Source organism: Erpetoichthys calabaricus, chromosome 2, assembly GCF_900747795.2.
Source record: "Erpetoichthys calabaricus chromosome 2, fErpCal1.3, whole genome shotgun sequence".
Taxonomy (NCBI): domain Eukaryota; kingdom Metazoa; phylum Chordata; class Cladistia; order Polypteriformes; family Polypteridae; genus Erpetoichthys; species Erpetoichthys calabaricus.
In genome coordinates this window covers 179,949,358-179,974,059 of record NC_041395.2, presented here as the reverse complement: position 1 = coordinate 179,974,059, position 24,702 = coordinate 179,949,358, and the positions used below count along the sequence as shown (strand labels likewise).

The following is a 24,702-nucleotide window of genomic DNA, read 5'->3' as shown; positions in this document are numbered from 1 at the left end:
TTTAGAAAATATGCACATCGTTAATTTTAAATTCTTATATACTGTATACAGTAAGCTTCGATTAGCGAAAATCAACTACAGACTTACATTCTAGGGAATCTATTCCCGGACATTTCCCATTCCCACATTTCCAGGAATAAAACTGCTGGAGTTCCCGGCTGAACGGGAACGGCCGAGCTCGCATATATAGCGTGTAAAAGTGTAAAAATCGATCAAGAAATAACAGAGTTATTGTTGAAAATAATTAAGTGGCACTTTTTTTTGGCCTACGGTATAGTGTGTTGCTCATTAATTCAGTCAACAACAGACCAGCAGCAGTCAGTCTCCCAGCTCCCACTAAGACTGAGCACACTGGGAGGTGTCTGCACTTTGCAGCTCACGAATGCCAGAACGGGGCAGAGTTCATTGACATCTGTGCTGTTGACAGCTTTGAACAGCAACTTGAAATTGCAATGCGTCAGTCTGTTGCATCCGCATTATCTGTGCCAAGAAACTTGCCATCACAGAATAATGACAAGAAACTGGATGCATCAGTAAAAACTGAAATGGCGGTGTTTCAGAGCAATGGCAAGCGCGGGCGTTGTTTAGAACAAGTGAATCAGTATCTGATGACTGTGCCGCCTACTTCAGTGGCGACAGAGCGTGCTTTCTCGGCGGCTAGCGTACTCTGCACGAAGGAGCGCTCTCACCTGGAAGACCGCACGCTCGACAAGTTGTGCTTTCTACACTCTTATTACCGTAACTAACTAGATACATGTACTTATATGACAGCATGAACTGCTTGAAGTTAAGGTTAGTCTTTTATTGGTGTCCATATATTTCAGTACTTTTATTAAAAATAAGTGTTGCTCATTCTAAAACCGTTCACATGTAAGATGCCAGTGTACCGAGTCATTACCGGGAATGACATGTGGGATTCCTGAATTCCCAGGAATGGATAAACCCGTCCGGGAATGGATTCCCTATTACATACATACTGAAGACCAATGAAGATCTGACAGTTCAATACAGCTTTAAACTACATGTTTTTAATTTCAAAGCAGGTAACAAATTCATTACGTTTTTATCTCCTCCACAATTAGCAACCTACCACCTATATACTGGACTCCATTTCCACAAATTTCATTAACATTAATATTTCTATACATCTCTTTTCAACTCCATGCTATAAGCAAGTTCCTTTCGGGCAGATCTACAGACATTTAATTTCATCCTCATTCTCTAAATACATTATTTCAGTTTTACTAATACTGAGAATTATCATTCAGGCTCTTTTGTAAGATTTCTATCAACAATACTGGGGAATACTTGAGAGATAACTATCATCATCAGAAATGTTCTTGGCTCTTCCCTTATTTTTTATTTACCTTTTTCTCAATAACTTTGCAATTTTCATGTTTTCATTGAACAGAGTGGTGGCTCTGTGGCTAAGGCTCTACACTGGTATCAGGAAGGATGCCGGTTCAAATCACGTAACTGCGAGAAGGGATCCTAATCCATTGGGCCCTTCAGCATGGCCCTTTAACCTGAACATTGCTCCACGGGCACTGAACAATGATTGACCCTGAACTCTGACCCAAAAAGGTCAGGAAAAAAAAGGTAATTGTCCCATGGAAATTAATAAAGTATATCAAATCAAAAAATTAACAAAGACACTATTCTATATCTATCTATCTATCTATCTATTCTGTCTGTGGTTTCTGAGTCACACAGCACAGTAGTTAGCATATACCTACTTGCCTCCGCACCATCCTTTTACGAATGTACACTCACCACCATAAATTAAAGCCTGATCACACTTACCTTCTGCTTCTCTCTTGACAGATCTAGAGATTTTTCTGCTTTAAAAAAAAACAACTCTAACCACTGGCAGCTGTTAGGAATCTCTATGGAACTGCAGATAACTCCCTCAGTTTTAATCAAAATATTTAATAACATTTATTCATTAACTTTGTCTTGTTTGTGTCTTCTGAAAAATTAAGGAAATGTTGCCTTTTATACTGGCACTTGGAAGTTCTCCAGGTGCTTGATGACCTAGTTTATGGCAGCACTTCTGGGTGAGCAGATCCTGCTGCAGCACCCCCTGGCGGCAACCGCGGATCCCAATAGGGCTGCACCAAACTCCAACTTTCATGAAGTCCTGCAAGAGTACAAGGCACCGCTGCAATCCAGGGGGCTGCCATTTAGTGTCCTGGGGGAGGTAATGCTCTGGCCATGCTTGCTCTCCCGGTCCTCCCAGTATATATATATATATATATATAAATATATATATTAGCCATGTGCGCCCAACTACGTTGCGCTTGTTAAAGTTGCTTGTGAAGGGCTCCCTGTTTAAACGTGGCTGCCATTCGTGAACTGGGCCCTTCGTCGCACAGCATTATGATTTTTTATAAGTGAAACAAAATTACAAAAGAAAACCCTTGGACACTGATTCGATAGGAACGGCCTACTCGGAATCACTGTCCGAATAGTAATTATGTGGTGGTGTAGGAGCAATTCTGCTTCTCTCTGTTCACAGTCCGTCTCGTTTTCACGACGCTGTTGTTTCCTCTCACAATCTCTTCTCAACCTTTTTCCAATCTCGCAGGTTGCTTTGTGGCAATCCAAAGAGTAAGGCAATATACACGGAGCAATGGTTATAAAAGGGGGACACATAGGTATCCAGGCTCTTTAAAGCATAAATAGGGATCACTTCACTGACATGTGAGCAAGCCACGGTACAACTGTGAGACGCGCAGCACTCGCCGGCTACAACGTAACAATAATCATTTCCGGAACGTGCTGTTACATTGTCATTCATTTTACCCACTGTCTTTCTTTCATTCATATGTTACGTAGGCATGTACCTTTTATCTTCGGCAATCTCATTCTCTAACCAGGCCTCAGGAGCTAACCAGCGTAACACTGTTCACCACCCCTTTCGTTATTCTGGCACATTGTTGACATCCGTGAGTAATAACAACGTACTAAACTGGAAGGTGGTCTACACATGCGTGGAATTCGCGGACAAACATAGATCAAGATCCAAATGAAGATTATATATAAAGATTAGTTAATTTAAAGCACAACAATTTGTTTAGTTTGAATGTCTGTGTTTTGAGGTGTGACTGGAGTACTATTATTCTTAATGCAATGCCTATGTTTTAGCTGTCTCTCTACTGCCATCTAGTGCTTCTTCTAATTCATTCGCGGACAAACAAAGATCAAGATCCAAATGAAGATTATATATAGATATATATACGCATACATATATTAGGGGGCTCTGCCACCTGCACACTTCGCTCGCCCAGCCCCAGGTTTGGTTTACCAGATATATAATTTAAAGAGATTGTTATTTTCATGGGAATTGTTACATATGCATTATTTTCACTTATTACTTTTAAACTTTTGTAAAAACAATACTTATCCTTTATCTCCGGCCCCAGGCGTGGATAAATCTCTTTCTCGCAGGACATATAACGGTGTTCGCAGTGTAAAGGGGGGTGGGGGTTGCTGAACACATGCTAAGGAAAAGTGGTTGGATCATCTATTGGCTTGTTGCTGCTGTCGAGCTGTGTATTCTGCTTGTCACGTTGGGCATCGATCATTTAACAGCCTGTACGGCAGCTGTCCTTTTGCCACTTCACGTCTCTGCCGCTCACGTTGTTATGGGGTGTGTGTGTGTGTTGGGGGGGGGGGGGGGGGGGGGATTAGATGGGGTTTGGCTGAACGCATGCCAACAAGAAGCGGTTGGATCATCTGCTGGGTTGCTAATGTTGGCGAGGTGCGTGTTCTGCTTGTCACTTGTCATTGTTTTAAGAGCTGGGAGCACATGAAGCGTGTTTGCCAAAAGCATTCCAACAACTGCTAGGTTAGATGTCCATGAACTTATTTAAATGTTGTCTCACTGCCTTGTCTCATGTGACGTTAAAGTGTCTCTCACATGACATCAAATTGTCTTTCGAGAAGATCAGGTCTTGTCTACCTAGTTTTCCTTCCAAGATTTTTTTTTTATAATAGAGAGGTATTATATATATATATGATTTTAGAAGAATCGCATCACATACCATTCATCTAATCAGTTATACTGTACATACATTTCATACATCCCATGGATATCCCCTAAGGAATAAAACTATTTTTAGCTTTGCAGTACTAAAATGTGATTGGAAGAATGAGATTAGATAATTCTTGTAGGTAACCAGAGTCAGAGAGAGACTGCTGCAGAATTTTGCTGGTAAGCAAGAATATATACAGTAGATGTCAGTTTTATTTTTGCCTTTTGATTCCAGACCTTTGGGACACTCTTTAGTTAATAGTAGAAATTCCTTGAAATTAGTAAAAGTTCCTGCATATTATGCTGAAAAAACAAACACTAAATGCAAGGACTCACTTTAAAAATACTATGGTTGTATTTGCCTTAATAGACATTAATGCACTGTCTGCATATGCAGCAGAGAGGAAATGTGGTTCCCTTAAGGCTCACCAATGATTTTATTTCATTAGATGTCTGAGGAAAGCCTGAATGTCTCTATTTATGTTCACCATCTATTCGCCCTGGCTGTATAACATTCTAGGAGATCACTGCCACCTACTCAGATTAAGACCGCACAGAGAGGTGAAGTTGTAAAAGAATTCCACTGGCATATAGCTTCCTTCTGATCAGGACATATACCACATGCCAAAACCTTAGTCTTCCAGCACAGTCACTTTTCTCATTCCTCCTTTCTGGCAAACAGAGCCATTAGCACTCTGGGCAGTAGATTCAGAAAAAAAAAATGTATCCACAGCTCAGAAGGTTACTCATCAGCAGCCATTCATATGGACACAATATGACTGTTCCTTTTATGGGTGTGTACATGCAAACACATACATAACGGTACATATACTACATTCAACGCATGATGTTGCATTCACTGTCTTTTTTGTCTATTTTTGAAACTATACTATTGCCACTAGTCTTTACAAGAAAATATTTCATAGTAATGTGCATAAAATATGTTATGTATAGTGTGAATGCTAGATACATTACCAGCATAGGAAAGACATCCCCACCCATAATTACAACAGCGCAAGTGAGAAGAGAGCTGAGGAGACTTCGTGCCAGCAAAGCAGCGGGTCCAGATGGAGTATCGCCACGACTGCTGAAGGTCTGTGCATCGGAGCTGGAGGGTCCTCTACAGCGCATCTTCAACCTGAGCCTGGAACAGGGGAGAGTCCCGAGGCTTTGGAAAACATCTTGTATCACCCCAGTCCCAAAGGTATCACGTCCTAGTGAGCTGAATGACTTTCGGCCTGTTGCTCTGACATCACATGTGATGAAGACCATGGAGAGGCTGCTGCTTCACCACGTTAGGCCACAGGTTCAACACGCCCTTGACCCTCTGCAGTTTGCATATCAGGAGAAGGTGGGAGCGGAGGATGCCATCATCTATATGCTACACCGATCCCTCTCTCACTTGGACAGAGGCAGTGGTGCTGTAAGAATTATGTTTCTAGACTTCTCTAGCGCCTTCAACACAATCCAACCTCTGCTCCTTAGGGACAAGCTGACAGAGATGGGATTAGATTCAAAGCTAGTGGCATGGATCGTGGACTATCTTAAAGACAGACCTCAGTATGTGCGTCTTGGGAACTGCACGTCTGACATTGTGGTCAGCAACACAGGAGCGCCACAGGGGATTGTACTTTCTCCGGTCCTGTTCAGCCTATATACATCGGACTTCCAATACAACTCGGAGTCCTGCCATGTGCAAAAGTTCGCTGATGACACTGCTATCGTGGGCTGTATCAGGAATGGGCTGGAGAAGGAGTATAGGGACCTAATCAATGACTTTGTTAAATGGTGCGACTCAAACCACCTACACCTGAACACCAGCAAAACCAAGGAGCTGGTGGTGGATTTTAGGAGGCCCAGACCCCTCATAGACCCAGTGATCATCAAAGGTGACTGTGTGCAGATGGTGCAGACCTATAAATATCTGGGAGTGCAGCTGGATGATAAATTAGACTGGACTGCCAATACTGATGCTCTGTGCAAGAAAGGACAGAGCCGGTTATACTTCCTTAGAAGGCTGGCTTCCTTCAACATCTGCAATAAGATGCTGCAGATGTTCTATCAAACAGTTGTGGCGAGCGCCCTCTTCTACGCAGTGGTGTGCTGGGGAGGCAGCATTAAGAGGAAAGACGCCTCACGCCTGGACAAACTGGTGAGGAAGGCAGGCTCTATTGTTGGCATGGAGCTGGACAGTTTAATATCTGTGGCAGAGCAAAGGGCGCTCAGCAGGCTCCTATCAATTATGGAGAATCCACTGCATCCACTAAATAGTATCATCTCCAGACAGAAGAGCAGCTTCAGCGACAGACTGCTGTCACTGTCCTGCTCCACAGACAGATTGAGGAGATCGTTCCTCCCCCAAACTATGCGACTCTTTAATTCCACCCGGGGGGGTAAACGTTAATATTTAACATTATACATAGTTATTGTCTGTTTTTTTCACCGCATTATTATCATTCTTTAATTTAATATTATTTATTGTATCAGTATGCTGCTGCTGAAGAATGTGAATTTCCCATTGGGATTAATAAAGTATGTATGTATGTATGTATGTATGTAGATTAATAAAGTATCTATGTATGTATGTATGTATGTATGTATGTATGTATGTATGTATGTATGTATGTATGTATGTATGTATCTATCTATCTATCTATCTATCTATCTATCTATCTATCTATCTATCTATCTATCTATCTATCTATCTATCTATCTATCTGTGTAAAAGGCAAATTATTTACTGGTCACTATTGTTTTGCAGTACATCCTGTAGCCAGCAATGTTACCAGCCCTTCCAGGATTTTTCTACTAATGGGCACAAATCCCAATGCAGGCAAATGGCTACATCAAACGTGTTTTCTGAAGTTTTACTGTGGATGGAGAGGAAAATACTATTTTACCAAGCTTTCCATGGAACAAGGGTAGAGCAGCTAATTATTTGTAATTCACAACCATCTCTCCCAGGCAGTAAAGTTTTGGTGATGTTATGAAATGAAGATGTGGACTTTCAATACATCACACACCCCAACTAAATACTACTGCACATACGTAATTTGGTTTCAGCAGTTCTAAGACCCACAAAACAAAGATCAGACATATTATGGAAATATAATTCCAATGTCTTCAACTGCTCTCAAGGCAGAGCGTTTGCAGGTGTTCTCTTCCCTTAATTCAGAATAAACATCAATAGAAGATGGAGTCTTTCAAATGTTTTAGTATAAAAAAAGTAGTAAAGCATGCTCTATCAATTTTTTTACAAGTTTAAAAAGTTTAACTATGAAAGAAATCGATATATGCTATTTTATGACTATTTTTGTCATAATATTTGAGGTGTAGTGCCACTCTGTACATAGCAAATGTTTAGACTCACTTATTGACATTTTGCTTGAGTGTCTCTAGCTGCTGTCTCTCTGGAGCTGTAATCATCTCTTCTACCTCTTGCAGTTGGGTTTCCTCTGCTCCCGTTACCTGCATTGAGGCAATGATGGCTTCAATACGTTGCGACTTCTCTAAAAGACGTCTATGAATGATTTAATAAAAGAAAAAAAAAAATTACATAAGAAAATTGTAAAATTACATAATACAGAGATGTAAACAAGTGATCAAGACAGAACAGATGGTAACTACAGCCCAATTCAAAGAGGTCAGAATAACAAGGAAAATTATTTTTATATGCTTATGCATACTGTATGCAGCTCTCTTATTCTGAATTAAGTATCTTGTTAAAAACCAATACATATATTTTTAAAATATATTTGTATACATGTGCACACACATACACACAAATAAATATATAATAAAGGTGTACTGAATAAGACTTTTAAGGTAGATTCCAAGCAAGGATTTCAACTACACAAAAAAAAAGAATCAGCCAAACTGCAATTACTTTGCCAATATCTGGGCATTCTCAGTGCACAAGCATCATAACCGTACATGACACACTTCCTGATGAGTCATAAATAAAGGAAAATATAAACCCTCAAGAACTATATGGATTTGTTAAAGTTCAGTAAAAATAAATACCTGATTCTTTTCCTAAAAGAATCAGGTATTTTTTTGATCTTTAAATTTACACAAAACGGGTACTAAGTTGAAATAAAAAATTGAAAATGGAATAAATAAAAATAAACAATTGTATTAAACAGAACACCAAATCATGTAGCATTAAGCAAGAAACACAATAAAGAAATCACAACTGGTAAGCCTCCTTAAAAACACACGGTCTTATCTTTAAATAGGACACCAAAATGGCTGATGTTACAGTTGCTCCAATTTCTTGAACATACTTTGGGTGGGTTGCAGTATTGTTTTTCAATTTGCTTTCAAACCATGGCTTTGAAAATTACGGTACTCGCTCCTGTTCATACTTTACAGTTACAACAACTTGAGGACTATCTCCTTCAAGTGATGGCTCTAGCTTTTTTGCTAGACTAGACAAAAGTAAAAGCTCTGTACTCAAACCCAGTAGTAGTGAAGGTAATTGTTATACTGTTCATACTATTGGAATTAGGAGTGCACAGAGGTAGGGTGATTGGTTCCTCTGGAGATTTGTGTGTTTCATATATAGATGACAGATTAAAGACTGCTGTGGTCTTGTCACCCTTGGAGCTTTAAGGGACCAGCTTAGAGGGTTGTTGCGGTTGGTGGCTGTTGGTAGAGCCAGCCCTGCCTCACTCAACAAAATTTAGGCTGTAGGTTTTATGAAGTTCATGTAATTCATTGGTGATACACAATGAATAAAACACACAAAAAAAGAAACAAACTACTTTGTACCCCACCAAATGTAGCTTTCAGTCAGTTAAAAAACATGTGCCCAACTCAAACTAAGGCAGACTAAGAAATATATAAACTTTATAAAAATTCAGCAATAAGACAACAGTTATTTTGGGCAAGACATATGTTTTTTTGAGTGTTATCGGGAAGTGACATCAAGTCAAGCTTTGTGCAAGTGTTCATTGCATAAGCAACCACTTTAATAAAAGGATACATGTCTACTTATCTGTCTGAGAGTTCCAATACAGGGTGTATCACAGACATTTTGAGTAATAAAATGTACTGCATTTGTCATTGCAATAGATGACACATCATAGTTGTTAACACTGCTTTTGCGAACCCCATACCAAATGACACATGACAGAGGCATGTGCCACAGACATATGCATTACATGGTGCACTGCAAACATTGACACTGAGGTCAATATCGATTACTTAGATTTTAACCCATCTTAGACAGGTAGCACAGCTACTACACAAATAACATGTTAATTGGTAGAATACAGACATTATGCGGCAGCTCACATTATGATAATGAATCAATGTATTTCAGTTAGCAAAACACATTCATTAAAATATTATTTTTCATGAGTGTGTGTACCTCGTACCTTAACTAGACTGTAGTGCATTTCTCTAATTATCAAAATCAGCTCTGTCCTTTCTTATTTAGTTCCTTTGTGTTCCGAGACCAGTCCAACTGTCACTGATGCGGACCCCCAAGTACTTGTAGCAGCACACCACCTCTACATCCACTTTTGGTGCATCGAAACTCAATTAACAAGTTCTATGATTTTGCTGATGTGAAGATGTAGACAACTCCCTCTGCCCCAGGAAACAAAGTTCTCCACCTGACTCCTATACTCTGTCCCATCCTTCTTATCAATACACCCCATACATGCACAACCATCAGAGACGTTCTGCAAGCGACATGTCTTGGTGTTATATTTATAGTTGGAGGTATACAGAGTGAAGAGAAAAGGAGACAGCACTGATCCTTGTGGTGCTCCAGTGTTGTTCACAATAATATCAGAAACACAGTTTTTGAATCTTACAAACTACGGTCTGCCTGACAGATAGTTCATTATCCAGGGCACCATCCACTTACAGGTCAATTTGTACTTTGTGCTCTTCATTCAGGGAAAACACATTTTAGCACTAGATCTCCATCCCTCCCTTGATTTTTAAACCCACTCCACGAAGTCTGGTGTCTTATTGTATTACTTTCTATTATTTTATTACACACGATTTTAAAATTGTATTTTATTATATTTACTATTCAATGTAAGGCACTGTAAATTTGGAGTGCTCGACTGCATAAACAATGGTGCTACCCCTCATTGTGCTCATACTTTATACGTTTCTCAAAAAAATTAAAGGAACACTTAAATCACACAATAGATCTTGATGAATGAAATATTCAAGAGGAAAATCTTTACTAAGTACTTCTGTGTAATTCATTGAGAACAAAATGATGTAACAACAGTCAATGGAAAACAAAATCAGCCAACACAATGAAGGCTAGTTTCAACATCACACCAAAAATCAAAGTCAAAAACTGAAGTCACAAGCTGATCTAGCTTGCGTGAATTTCATCATGGCAATTCATAATGTGACTCAGTATTATGTTTCTTATGCACTCTTGACAATATTTGGGCATACTCCCGATGAGACAGCTTTTGGTGTCCTGCTGGATCTCCTCCCAGACATGGAACAGGGCATCAGTGAGCTCCTGAATAGTCTGTGGCGCTACTTGGTTGCGTCGGATACACCAATACATAACATCCCAGAGGATCTCAATTGGATTCAGGTCTGGGGAACATGCAGGTCAATCAATGGCATCAATGCCTTTATCATCCAGGAACTGCCTATACACTCTTGCCATATGAGGTAAGGCACTGCCCTTTACCAGTAGGTACCTAGGACCCACTGCACTGTAAAGTCTGATAGAGGCTCTAAGAATTTTATCCAGGTACCTAACAAAAGTCACGGTACTGTCTATGTGACCCTCCAAGGAATTGCCTCCCCAAACCAACACTGACCCACCGCCAAACAGGTCATGCTGGATGACATTACAGGCTGACTAACATTCACCAAGGCGTCTCTAGACTCTATCACATTTGTCACATGTGCTCAGTGTGAACCTGCTCTCATTTGTGAAATGGTGGAGATGCCAATTATAGTATTCTCTGGCGAATGCCAGCTGAGCTGCATGGTGATGGACTGTGAGCATAGGTCCCACTAAAGGACGTTTGTATTGGTTATCAAAAATGGTATTGAATTTGAATACTTTTCTCAGTATCATATTGAAGTTTGAAATTTTGGTATTGTGACAACCCTAGCAGAAACCAAGAAAGAAAGAAGAGCTTTGATTTGTGGAAGAAAAAAAATTACTGTCCATTTTCACATGTCTAAAAAGCATGCTAGTTCTTTTCCCTGTGCGGACTAGGAGTGACCAATGTAAAGGCTTTAATGATGGATACATATTAAGAAAATACAAACAAAACTGAAAATGTGTTGGAGTCACCATGTATATTTAACAGAATTTAAATGCAAGCCTTCTTCAATCAGATGGAGAACACATTTCACAACATATTATGAGGGTATACAGACCCCCCTAATGTAGATATTTTAAATTTACATTTTTAATAATGTTAAAAGTTTAGACTGGGAAATTATAGTTATTGGGAACTTTAATTATCCAAATATTAACTGTGTTCGTCTTACAAATAGTGAAGTACAAGAACATTTTATTCGTATCAAGTAAGTGTTTTTAACACAGTACATTAAAGCACGAACAATCAGTATAGATTTAGTATTCTGTAATAATCAGGAAAGAACTGAAGGGATAAAGGTGACTGAACTATTAGAGTGTAGTGACCATAATTTAATAGAGTTCGTGGTGTTTTGGCAGAGTGCATATTTATTATAATTAGATTTAATTTTAGCAGAGCGAACTTTTATCAGATGAGGCAAAGTATCAGTAAGATAAATTGGGATGACCTTTTAAGTGTGGAGATAGTTGAGGAAATGTGGGGCGGGCTTAAAAAGGTTTTATGTATAATACAGGAGAAAGTTCATCCCAAAATTTAGACTAAGAAATTAAATAAACTCCTAGATAGATAAATAAGTTATAAAGGGAGTTACAAAGGAAAAAACAGCTGTATAAAGTGTATATGACTAACTGTAGGGCATATAAGAACAGGTTATTAGGAAGGCTAAAAGACAGAGTGAAATATTGCAGAAAAGGCTAACGTAACCTAAACAGATTATTTCAATATTTCAGCAGTAACAAACAGTCAAGAAGGAGGTGAATAGTATTAAGAACTAGAATACACAGATAGTGAAATAGTAAATGTTTTGAACGTGCACTGCATTGAAGTTCATACATGAATAGGAGACAAAAATCTCCTACAAGTAAAAGGGACTACTAAGGAGGTACCTAGTGACTTGGAAATTGTAGAGGGAGAAGTACTTACCAGATAACATTTACCACTGAGGGCCAAAGGTGGTTAGGGCATACATAAACACTACCAGTCAAAGGTTTTAGAACACCTCAGTTTTTCTAGTAGAAATGCTATGAAAGAGCTAAAACAGCGAAAAGGTAAGCAGTAAACTGCCAGAGGTTTAAATTTAAAGCTTAGGTTAGCAAAAACTGAAAAAAAAATGAAATATAAGAATATTACAAATGGGCCTTCTTCCGGGAACATCTAATAGGTTACAACCTACACATGTTTTGCAGCAAATAAAGTAAATAAAGCCTTGCAAGCTGAAGCAAACAATTTCCACAGGCATCCCAACTTCTATTGATTACTTAAAACCCTCCGTCTGTCTTAAAGGAGAGTTGGAACAAACTGTGTTACTAGACCCTCTGATGTACTACCTGAACAATTCCAGTGATAATGGCAAGAAAACAGCTAACGCTGTTTGTTTTCAAATAAAATTGCATTAGTGTCATGTTTTCTGATTGGTACTATTCAGATCATAAAATGATTTCTTCACAATGTCACATATATTTGTCTCCTTCTTTTTTTTCCCCCCGGTGCTGCGTTGACATGGACCAGAATGCATGAGCTTACTCAGTTTGAACAGCAACACACAGGTGGCCGGTTGCTGTGTGCTATAATATGCTTGACCTGGTGGTAATGAACGCACATGTACTGTGCAAGGCATGCACGGGGTCCACTCAGAATAGAAAAGCGTCTTGGCTCACCTTTAGGGGAACTTCGGCATCGCTTCTTAAAAGAAAAGGCGATGGAAAAAGATAAAGAGGATGCAACATTGACAAGCTTCTGTTCCAAGACCACCGCATCCCCCAGGTAAGCAAACTCAGTCAGTATCAGATGCCCCCTCAATGTAATAGGACCCACAGCATGGAGAATTGTGTACACTGCGACAGGTAGACATGTCGTAAATGTAAGAAGGATGATCCTTGAGTGTGTGGGAACTGTTAACATTTGAATTTGATGATTGCATCTAGCGTGGAACTGACCTCTCTGTACTATTCTTTCCTCTGCATGTCCTGGAGTACAAAAGAAATACCACCATGCACCAACATATGGAGATTGGGCAAGAAAATGCGGTCACGGATTACAAACGCAAGAAGGTATGTGAATGAATATGAATAATGTTGCATCAGTGCTGCAATGTTTTCCGAAATGTACTATACAGGTCATTAAATGAATTATTCCAAATATCATATATACCTATGTCTCTGTTTTTTTGTCAATGCGGCTTTGAGATCATGGACCATAAGGTGCATACTAATTCAGTGAGGGCAGGAACACTCAATAAAACTTAATAAAAAAAATTCAAGTGACAATGAGATACAAAGAAGGCATGATTCACCAGCGTTTGGGTGTCAGCTTTTATCCCTTGTGGCAGATGACCATAGACCTTGCCCCACCGGGACACCTGGAGAACGGAAGTACCGGGAGAGGGGCAATATCTTCCCCTGGGCGCAAGAGGGCAGCCCCCCTGGATTATATGAGGGCCACGGATGGAGAGCTTAGAAGCTCAACCCTGTTGGGGTCTGTTGCCACCGCCAGGGGGCGCCTGGATGATCCCACAGCCCTTGATGACTGCACTTCCGTCACACCAGGAAGTGCTGCCGGAAGAGGAACCGAGTGCACGTGGAGTGCTTCCAGGTGCCCATGCAACGCTTCCGCCACACCAGGAAGTGCTGTGGGAGGTTCATCGGGGTGCAGCTGGAGCACATCCAGGTGCAACCTCACTCCATTCAAGGAGCCGGAGTCGCGAGGAAGAAGACAGAGCTTGCGATAGAGGAGTAGAGGTGGCAGAAGAAAGGACTGTGAGTATTGTTGTGGTGCTTTGTGCATTATATTATGTGTGTAGGTGCAAAAGAAAATTAAAAGTGTGTGTTTTGGACATCTGGCTTTTTCAGTGTCTGTCTGTGTCCGGGCTTCTTTCACACTCTCCAGATGTGAGAATTTCCAGTTCCATTGTCTCAAAACACCACTCGCATCCACAGTTATTCCCAGTTTCAAATAAAAATAAACGGCCTCAGATCTGGGGTTGCTTTGGGGGTGGGTGGTGGAGGGGTATGTATCGTGATCATGACGGAGAGAATAAAAGTGGAAAAAAAAAAACACTAACTTTTATAAGTACTATAAATTTACACCGGCTGTTACAGACGCAAATAAAATATATGTTTTCATTGTATAATATTAACAATAAGAGCAGCTCACTACTTAAAACTGTAAATTTGCGATGCAGCCAGAATTGAACCGGTGACCTCTTGATTACAAGTTAGCGGTTCTTACTGCTACACCACTGAAGCGGTCGTATTATACTTGTACTTTTTGTGAAAGTGTTTATTTGTATTTGATATTTAGACTTCAGGCTTTACACATTATACAGTTCATGTCTACATTTTGTCATTTATTACTAAAACATGAAAAATGTTTCTGTTTTAACGATGTGTTTACATAGATTGTTGTAGACACAGAACACACATGAAATGTATGTATTCCAAATGATGATATATTATTTACCTTCTACAATTTCAGGCAATTCACTCCAAGATAAGGTTCTCAGTGCTCAGTGTTTCTTTGTGACTTCAGCTGCGGCGATGTGTGGGGTGATGTGATAGCAGGCTGCTTGCTGCTTGTGTTGATTGACACATTTACAAGACAAAAGACACTGATGGAGAGGTACGAACGGATTTAAGGTGGGCTGGGATTACGAGTTTTTTCGTAGGCTTTGGTAATTCTAGTGTTAAGTGTCTTTTCAGTTTAGGCAAACAGATTATGAAGGGACTTGGATAAAGTAGGTGAATATAATGGATGACCTTGTTGGGCTGAATGGCCTGTTCTCAACACAATTTTTATAATGTTCTAATAATCCCCATTATACATACAGAGAATACCCTGCATTCCAGTTGGAGATCCTCTTTGACTAAAACCCATAGTTCAAAAGTTTGCAGCTGGCACATGAATGTTTCACTCCAGGTGAAACTTTAAAATGCAATGATTTAAGGCTATATCACATTACACAACTTTTTCAGTAATTTTCAGCTGTAGCCTTCATTTATTTAATCTTAGCAGTACACTCCTGTGAAGCTGGTCGCGTAATGTGACGTCTGCCGACTCACTCCAACTAGTCTGTGACTTTCTCCACAAGTACAACACATGTACTACAATAATGAAGAGTAATGAAGAATGAAGCATGTGCTTGTTTTGGATTTCAAAATGTCTCATGTTTTAAATAACCACAAATGGAGAAAGGCAAAAGAAGGCTGAGACTATGGCTGAACTCACTGTATCTGTTAACGCTTTGAAGACCACCGACTCTGTAAGGCAGCATGTTACTGGCTCTCAGAAAAATGGGTAGACTTGATGTAGCTAGAAGGTCGACATGTGATCTATAAATGTGACATAGTCAGTGATTTTTCAGTGGTTTAAACTGACATGGTCCAATGATGAGATTAGCAACTGCAGGCGGAAAATCTGACATCTTGAGACTACAGAATGCAAACTGAAAGCTACTTGTAATATTGTGGACTAATCATGAACGTTTGGCCCATACCTTCACACTAATTATTTGACAAATCACAAATTAATATAAAATTATAAATCATAAAATTAATATAAGTGACTAAACTTGTGTAATCCTTGTACAGTATGTGCAAAAATACCTTTTTATTCTTTTATTCACTGAAATGAACTTTACAAAGAAAACTGAAAAAAGAAAGTAAAAGCCAACAGCACTTTAGGTAGCAGGAAGAAACTACAGACATTAATAGTATGTTATTTTAGGCATGTCATGCAGCCAAACGATCTCTTTAAGAAGTATAAATTCTAATTGAGCCAAAACAAAACTCTAACAGGGAAAAAAAAACAGAAAATGCAAGGATAGATATAGTCATAAATGCCAGTGTTACTGTTAATTTATTCACGTTGTTCAGTGATGAAGTTGAAATAACTCTTTTACACGCTAGCACAGTGGCAGAGCCGGTCCCTGTTTATCGGACTAACAATTTCTTTTTTTTGTGCTAATGCATTTAAAAGATAAAAGCAATCTGAAATAAAAGCCAGATCATTAATTTGTATATGCATATTGTTTGCCAAATACTAAGCTATGTGTTCATTTTTACATAATAATACAATGAGACTGCAAGCATCATGTAAATAATTAAAATTAAACTGTCTTTAATTAAAGAGTTAAATCCTCGCACACTGTAGAGACAACATTTTAAATAAAAAAACTACCATTGTTTATAGCACAATTAAAAAAAAAAAAAAAAGATTTTTTACATGGTTTGAGAGTGCAATAATATAACAAAACATTTGTCTGTGCTGTTGAAACTTACAGCCAAGAAAAGAAAACATTTGTGGTACATAAAAAAATAAGATGTGCTACTACTATGTATAGAAACCAGCCCAGATGATGGACTCCACCCCTGGAATAATACTTAAATGTATGATCTAAGATCCTACTGTCATCAGTATACCAGGAATCACATTCTGAATGAGCCTTGGAGGTGGAGAAAGATAACAAGAGAGACAGGAAAACTGAGTTTTACCGAACCAACACCCTTATCAGCATGAGGTAAACCCCAAATGAAGATCCCAGTCAGAGTTGAGGAGTTAATGAAGCACATTGCCTATTAAAGAAGGAGATCTGTCTCTTCTTAAAAACTATCAATCTCCGAATATAACATTACAAACCATATTTAATCAAATATTATATTCAGGATTTTAGTGAATCATTTAGCTTTGACTTTAATTGTACTAAATGAATTGATACCAAATAGCTATAAGATCATAAAGCAGTTGCAGAATTTCTTTTTAAAGTATGTTTTGTCAGTAGGTGAAACAGCCAGTAGGCAAACTGAGGTAAGTACCATGTTTTTCCCTTAATTCTTAGATAATCTGTGTGCATATTTTTTTTATAATTAAAAAACGTGTGTCAGTGTTTGCAAAACAGCCATCTAATTTAACATCAAGAGCAGCGGTTCTCAACCTGTGGGGCGCAAATGTTGCCATATGTGGAGTAATTTCGCTATTCATAGGGAAATTTTAAACTTGTAGCGGTGTATCGGCAGCAAAAAACACAGGGGGGTGCAATTAAAACTGCTATGAAAACTCGGGTCACAAATACTTAAAGGTTGAGAAACGCTGATATAGAGTATTAGCAAAGTGACATTTGGAGCAAACAAAAAAATCTTTAAATTTCATCTTTTACTGCTAACAATCAGCTTAACATTTTTCCTTATAAAATCAATGTGTTATAATAGTGAATAGTATGTGATGAATTTAGCAAGCATTTATGGTTCACAAATTTGATTGCCACTTTGTACCACACTGCTCTGCTCTGGAATCTGCAGTTTACAGAAGAAGTCTTTTAGCTCCTTCTCTTCTCTATCATTGCCAAAGCTGTTTGAACACACGTTAATATTGTTTTCATAAAACTGAACCTCTCCTTGCATAAAGCTCTTAGACTTGGATCTTCAGTTATACAATTAAACAGCAAATTTTTCAGCTTGCCTTCTTAGCAAAACTGCACAAATTCAAGTAGTTGAAACAAATCTGATAGGTGTGCTGAATCCTCTCATGAACACAGACTTTTTACTCTTTAAATCACCATTTACAGTCTTTTGCAATGACTGATATTTTGCTTCATTACAAAATGTATTATTTCAAGCTGTCTGAACAAATGTTTCACAAAATACCCCTACACATATTGCTAAAGAAACAAGTTTTACAATAATTTCACCTTATGTATGACATTAACTTTATATTTCACAATAACAAAGAAATTCAGACCCCTTCACTTTATGCACATTTTGTGTTGTGGATTAATTTTAATTGGATACGTTTTCCATTTTTGCCCATCACTCTACGACCCATAACCCATAATCACAGAGCAAAATAATTAAAAATTAAAACCTGTAATGTCTCATTCATAAAATTATTTTCACACCGAAAAGTTTGTACTTTGTAGAAGCACTTTCAGAGCATTTGGAGCTTCTTGGGTAAATCTCTACAAGCCATGAATACTTGGATTTGGGCTGTTTATCCCATTCTTCCTGGCAGATCCTCTCAAGCTCCATTATACTGAATGGGAAGCATCGATAAACTGCCATCTTCAGGTCTCTCCACAGATGTTCTATGGGGTTTAAGTCTGGGCTTTGGTTGGGTTTCTGAAGGACTGTCAGAGGCTTGCCTGAAAGCCATTCCAGCACTGTCTTGGCTCTGTGTTTCCGGTCATTAGCATGTCAACAGGTGCTTCATCAACCTAGTTTAAAGTTATGTGCACTCTAGGTAAGTTTTCTTCAAGGATGTCTCTGTATCTGGCTGCATTCATTTTTTCCTCAATTGTTTCCCTGTCCCTGCCGCAGAGAAGCACCCCCATAGCATGATGTGGTTACCATTATGCTTCACCATAGAGATGATATTTGGCAGGTGATAAGCGGTGCATGGTAATCACATGACAAAGTGCCTTGAATTCTGTCCAAAGAGTTCAATTTTTGTCTCATCAGACATGAGGACTTTTCTTGGTCACCCTCTTAAAGTTCTTTAACTGGAATTGTATACTTTTCTATCTAGCCATTCTATCATAAATGCCTGATTAATGAAGCTCTGTTGAGATCCTCACTCTTTCTGACAGGTTCTCCCAGCTCACCATAGGCCTTCTGAAGCTTTGTTAGAGAGACCATTAGGTTCTTGGTCACCTCCTTGACTAAGGCCCTTCTTGTTCGATTATTCAGATTGGCCAGACAGCCAATGAGTTCTGGTGGTTCCAGACTTCTTCTTTTCACAATTATTGAGACCACTGTGCTTAAGGAAACACTCAAAGGTTGAGATATGGCTTCATACCTGGTCCACACCTTACCAAAATTTGATCACAGAGGTCTATGGAGTTCATTGGACTTCATCGCTTAATTTCTGTCCTGACATGCAATGTGAATTTTGGGACCTTACAATAAATATATGGACAAAAATACTGGAACCTCCGACCATTTCACCAATATGGACTTTAATAATACTGCATTCAAATACACAGACTTTAATATGGAGTTGGTCCCCCTTTGCAGCTATAACAGCTTCCACTCTTGGAAATCTTTCCACAAGATTTTGGAGTGTTTCTGTGGGAATTTGTGCCCATTCATTCTGCAGAGAATTTATGAGGTCAGGCACTGATGTTGGACGAAAAGGCCTGGCTCGCAATCTCCATTCCATTTCATAACAAAGGTATTCTATGGGGCTGAGGTCAGGACTCTGTGCGGGCCAGTCCTGTTCTTCCACCCCAAACTCATCCAACCATGTGTTTATGGACCTTGCTTTGTGCACTAGGGCAGAGTCATGCTGGAATAGAAAAGGGACTTATCCAAACTGTTTCCACAAAGTTGGAAGCATAGTGTTGTCCAAAATGCCTTGGTATGCTGAAGCATTACGATTGCCCTTCATTGGAAGTAAGGGGCCTAGCCCAAACCCTAAAAAAACAGCCCCACACCATTACCCCTCCTTCACCAAACTTCATAGCTGGCACAGTGTAGTCAGGCAGATAACATTGTCTCAGCAGCCGCCAAACACAGACTTGCCCATCTGACTGCCAAACAAAGAAGCGTGATTCGTCACTCCATAGAACACGTTTCCACCACTCCTTCCGATGCTTGGCATTGGACGTTGTGATGTGAGGCTTGCATGCAGCTGCTTGGCCATGGAAACCCATTCCATGAAGCTCCTGCCGTACAGTTTTTGTGCTTACATTAACATTAGAATTACCAGAGCCTACGAAAAAACTCGAAGATCCGTCCCACCTTAAATCGCTTCTTAAATCCGTTCGCACCTCTCCGTCAGCGTCTTTTGTCTTCTAAATGTGCAGATAAAGACAAGCTGCAAGCAGCCGGCTATTCCATCCCCCCACTGACTTAGAACGTGCATGAACTTCTCCCAGCTCATGCCTTGATTGATTATCTGGGAGTGAAGTGGAATTTTAGAGTGGAAATAATAGATCATTATTTGGAACACACGTATTTCATGTGTGTTCTGTTTCTACAGTAATCTGTGTAAACACATTTTTAAAACAGAAACGTTTTTCATATTCTAGTAGTAAATGACAGAATGTAGGCATAAACTATATAATGTATGAAGCCTGATGTCCAAATATCAAAGAAACACTTTGAAACAGTATCAATTGCTGACTGGGAATTAAAAGGTCACGAGTTCAATCCTGCACGACTCCCTTTTGAGAAGTGAACTGCTCTTATTCTTACTATTTTAGAATAAAAACATACATTTGATTTCAGTCTGTAACAGCCGATGTAATTCATGATACTTATAAAGGTTAGCTTTGTTTTTTTTATTTTTTTTATTCACTTTCATTCTCTCAGTCGCGTTCAGGATCCTTCCCTACCCCTCCCCCAACCATCTGACACTGCTGTTTTCACATAAAGACGCGCTATAGCTCTGCAGTGTACTTGTGACTGCATTCTCGTACCAATGCTTGCAAACTGAAGTGTCTGCGTGCACTTTTCGTGACATTACACGTGTATTTTTGAGCATGCTGTGTCGCTCAAACACAGGAACATATGTTGATGTACAAGTATAACAAAACAAGTGCACTTTTATTCAAGACTATAACCGAAGGAAAAAAAAAGCAAGTTACAGTAGGCGGTTGATACGACAGCTTGTGTGGTACAATGCTAAGAACTGCTGATTTCCGTTCCGTGCTATATAAAATCATCACATTCAAATATTAACAGTTCCCACACACCCAAGGACCGTCCTTCCTACATTTACGACATGTGTACCTGTTGCAGTGTACACACCTCTCTGTGCTATGGTTCCTATTACACTGAATAAGCACCTGTAACTTGCAGCTCTATTCATTATCTCAAAACACCACGCACATTCACAGTAATTCCCAGTTATGTCCACCACTCACACCCACGCCCACAACCATACAGAACTGATTCCACATCAGAGAATTTCCAGTTCCAGCATAAATTCACACCCGATCTGATGCTGTTCATTTTCAAATGATATTGCATTAGTGCAATGATGTTTTCACATATATTACCATACCATACCATTTTTATTTGTTAAGCGCTTAAAAACACAGCATTACAACTGACCGAAGCGCTGTACAGTTAAAACAAGCAAGACTAAAATCAAAAAATTAAAAAAAAAACAAACATTAAGAGAGAATTAAAACAGAGACACTAAAAAAAACAGGTCAGGGGACCCAATAAAACAGAGAAATAGCAAAAAGCAAGTGGGAATAAGACAGGTTAAGAATTAAAAGCCAATGTGAAGAAGTGAGTTTTTAGGTTTGATTTGAATGTGGTGACTGAAGCGGCCTGCCTAACCACTAAAGGTAAGGAGTTCCAGAGCTTGGGTGCACACAGACAGAAAAAGCCCTTTCACCACGAGCTTTAAAATATTGTCTCTTTCTTTCAGGTGTGTAATAGAGACCACAGCATAGAGAGAAGTGTGTACATTGTAACAGGTACACATGTTGTAAATGTAGGAAAGACGATCCTTGCGTGTGTGTGAACTGTTAACATTTGAATCTGATGATTGCATATAGCGCTGTCTTATTCAGTGCCTGCAAGAACATGCAGGTGGTCAGTTGCTGTGTGCTAAAACATGCTGCCGGTGATCAACGCACATTTTAAAAAAAGAAAGACACAAATATATGTGACGTTTTGAAGAAATCATTTTATGACGCGAATAGTACCAATCAGAAAACATCATCGAAGTAATGCAACATTATTTGAAAACGAACAGTGTCAGATCGGGTGTGAATTTATACTGGCACTGTTAGAGTCAGATCAGAAGCTGAATAAGCTCCTGTTCTGACTCTAAGTAAAAAGCATGAATTAATCAACAGAAATAACCGCGATCGACATTTTAAACTTAAGGATTTACAGTGCATACCAATTTATAAATTTTATGTCCGTTTGAGGTTAAAAAGAAAAAAAAAATCTCACTTTCTCCCCAGCGGGGAATCAAACTCGAGTCTCTGAGGCACGGCAGGGCTGCTGCGCTCTGAGTCAGCAAATCTTAGCGTTACGCCATGGAAGGGTTTGTATTGTTCTTGAACCTTTTGTGAAAGTGTTTGGACTTCACACATTCTATAGTTTATGCCTAAATTTTGTAACATTTATTACTAAAATATGAAAAAGTTTCTGTTTTAACAATGTGTTTACACAGATTATTTTAGAAATGGAACACACATGAAATACGTGTGTTCTAAATAACGATCTATTATTTCCACTCTAAAACTCCAGCAGTTCAGTCACTCCCAGATAATCAAACAAGGCATGAGCTGGGAAAACTTAGTGAACGTTCTGTGATGGTGGGGGATGGAATAGCCGGCTGCTTGTTGCTCGTCTTAATCGGCACATTTAGAAGACAAAAGACGCTGGCGGAGAGGTGAGAACGGTTTTAAGGTGGGCCGGATCTACGAGTTTTTTCATAGACTCTGGTAATTCTAGTGTTAATGCCAGTGGAAGTCTGGAACTCTTCAGCTATGGAATTAGCAAAGCATTGGTGATTTTTACGCACGGTGCACCTCAGCAATCATTGACCCTGCTCTGTGACTTTACGTGGTCTTCCGCTTCGTGGCCAAGTTGCTGTTGTTCCAAAATGCTTCCACTTTCCAATAATACCACTTACATTTGATCACGGAATATCTAAGCAAGGATGAAACTTCACAAACTCTTTTATTGCAAAGGTGGCATCCTATCACAGAACCATGCATGAAGTCACTGAGCTCTTCAGAATGACCCATTTTGTTTCGAAATGTCTGTAAATGGAGACTGCATGGCTAGGTGCTTGATTTTATACACCTGTGGCAATGGGATTGATTGGAACACCTAAATTTTACAATTAAGAGGTGTGTCCCAATACTTTTGTCCATATCGTGTACATACACAAGTGTGTGCCTTTCTAAACTATGTCCAATCAATTCAACTTGCCATAGGTGGAATCCAATCAAGTCCTAGACCTCTCTCAAGAATAATTAAAGCAAACAGGATACAGTTGACCACAATTTGGTGTTATAAAGGGTCTGAAAAGTTACATTTCAGAGATATTTCAGTTTTTGCTTTGTAATAAATTTGTAAACCTTTCCAAAAACACATTAAGTGCAGACAGATGGGCAAAAAAGGCAAATTTATCAAATTAAAATTCAATCTTCAACACACTAAAGTGTGCAGAAAGTAAATGGGTCTGAGAACTTTCTACATCTATAGCAGGGATTCTCAAACTCAGTCCTGGAGACTCTCTGTGGTTGCAGGCTTTTGTTCCAAACAGATTCACAATCAGCGATAATAATTCATCTAATTTAATTAGCTGGTCTTTTTGCTCTTCTCTTATTCTACAATCAGAAAACCACAATAATATGATTTTTACATTTATAAAATGTATAGAAGTATTTATATTTTTCCAATATCTTTAAATATTTACAGTAATCCCCCCTCCATCGCGGGGGTTGCGTTCCAGAGCCACCCGCGAAATAAGAAAATCCGCGAAGTAGAAACCATATGTTTATATGGTTATTTTTATATTGTCATGCTTGGGTCACAGATTTGCGCAGAAACACAGGAGGTTGTAGAGAGACAGGAACGTTATTCAAACACTGCAAACAAACATTTGTCTCTTTTTCAAAAGTTTAAACTGTGCTCCATGACAAGACAGAGATGACAGTTCTGTCTCACAATTAAAAGAATGCAAACATATCTTCCTCTTCAAAGGAGTGCGTGTCAGGAGCACAGAATGTCACATAGATAGAGAAAACAATCTCTAGCAAACAAATCAATAGGGCTGTTTGGCTTTTAAGTATGCGAAGCACCGCGGCACAAAGCTGTTGAAGGCGGCAGCTCACACCCCCTCCGTCAGGAGCAGGGAGAGAGAGAGAGAGAGAGAGAGAGAGAGAGAGAGAGAGAGAGAGAGAGAGAGTTTGTTTTTCAGTCAAAAATCAATACGTGCCCTTCGAGCTTTTAAGTATGCGAAGCACTGTGCAGCATGTCGTTTCAGGAAGCAGCTGCACAAAAGATAGCAACGTGAAGATAATCTTTCAGCATTTTTAGACGAGCGTCCGTATTGTCTAGGTGTGCGAACAGCCCCCCTGCTCAATCCCCATACGTCAGGATCACAGATAGTCAGCGCAAGAGAGAGAGAAAAGTAAGCAATCTAGCTTCTCAGCCATCTGCCAATAGCGTCCCTTGTATGAAATCAACTGGGCAAACCAACTGAGGAAGCATGTACCAGAAATTAAAAGACCCATTGTCCGCAGAAATCCGCGAACCAGCAAAAAATCCGCGATATATATTTAAACATGCTTACATATAAAATCCGCGATGGAGTGAAGCCGCGAAAGGCGAAGCGCGATATAGCGAGGGATCACTGTAATTAATTTTTTTT

At 39.3% G+C, this 24,702-nt stretch overlaps 1 protein-coding gene across 4 annotated transcripts in view; it reads right to left on the bottom strand.

Annotated features, from left to right (window-relative positions):
* polr3c (polymerase (RNA) III (DNA directed) polypeptide C) overlaps positions 1-24,702 on the bottom strand; it is a 96,739-nt gene that overhangs the window by 836 nt on the left and 71,201 nt on the right. For all 4 annotated transcript variants that reach the window (XM_028794854.2, XM_028794853.2, XM_051923651.1 and 1 more), the window contains exon 14: positions 7,407-7,556. In XM_028794854.2, the coding sequence (XP_028650687.1) occupies positions 7,407-7,556 (150 nt within the window). The remainder of the gene's footprint in view (positions 1-7,406; positions 7,557-24,702) is intronic.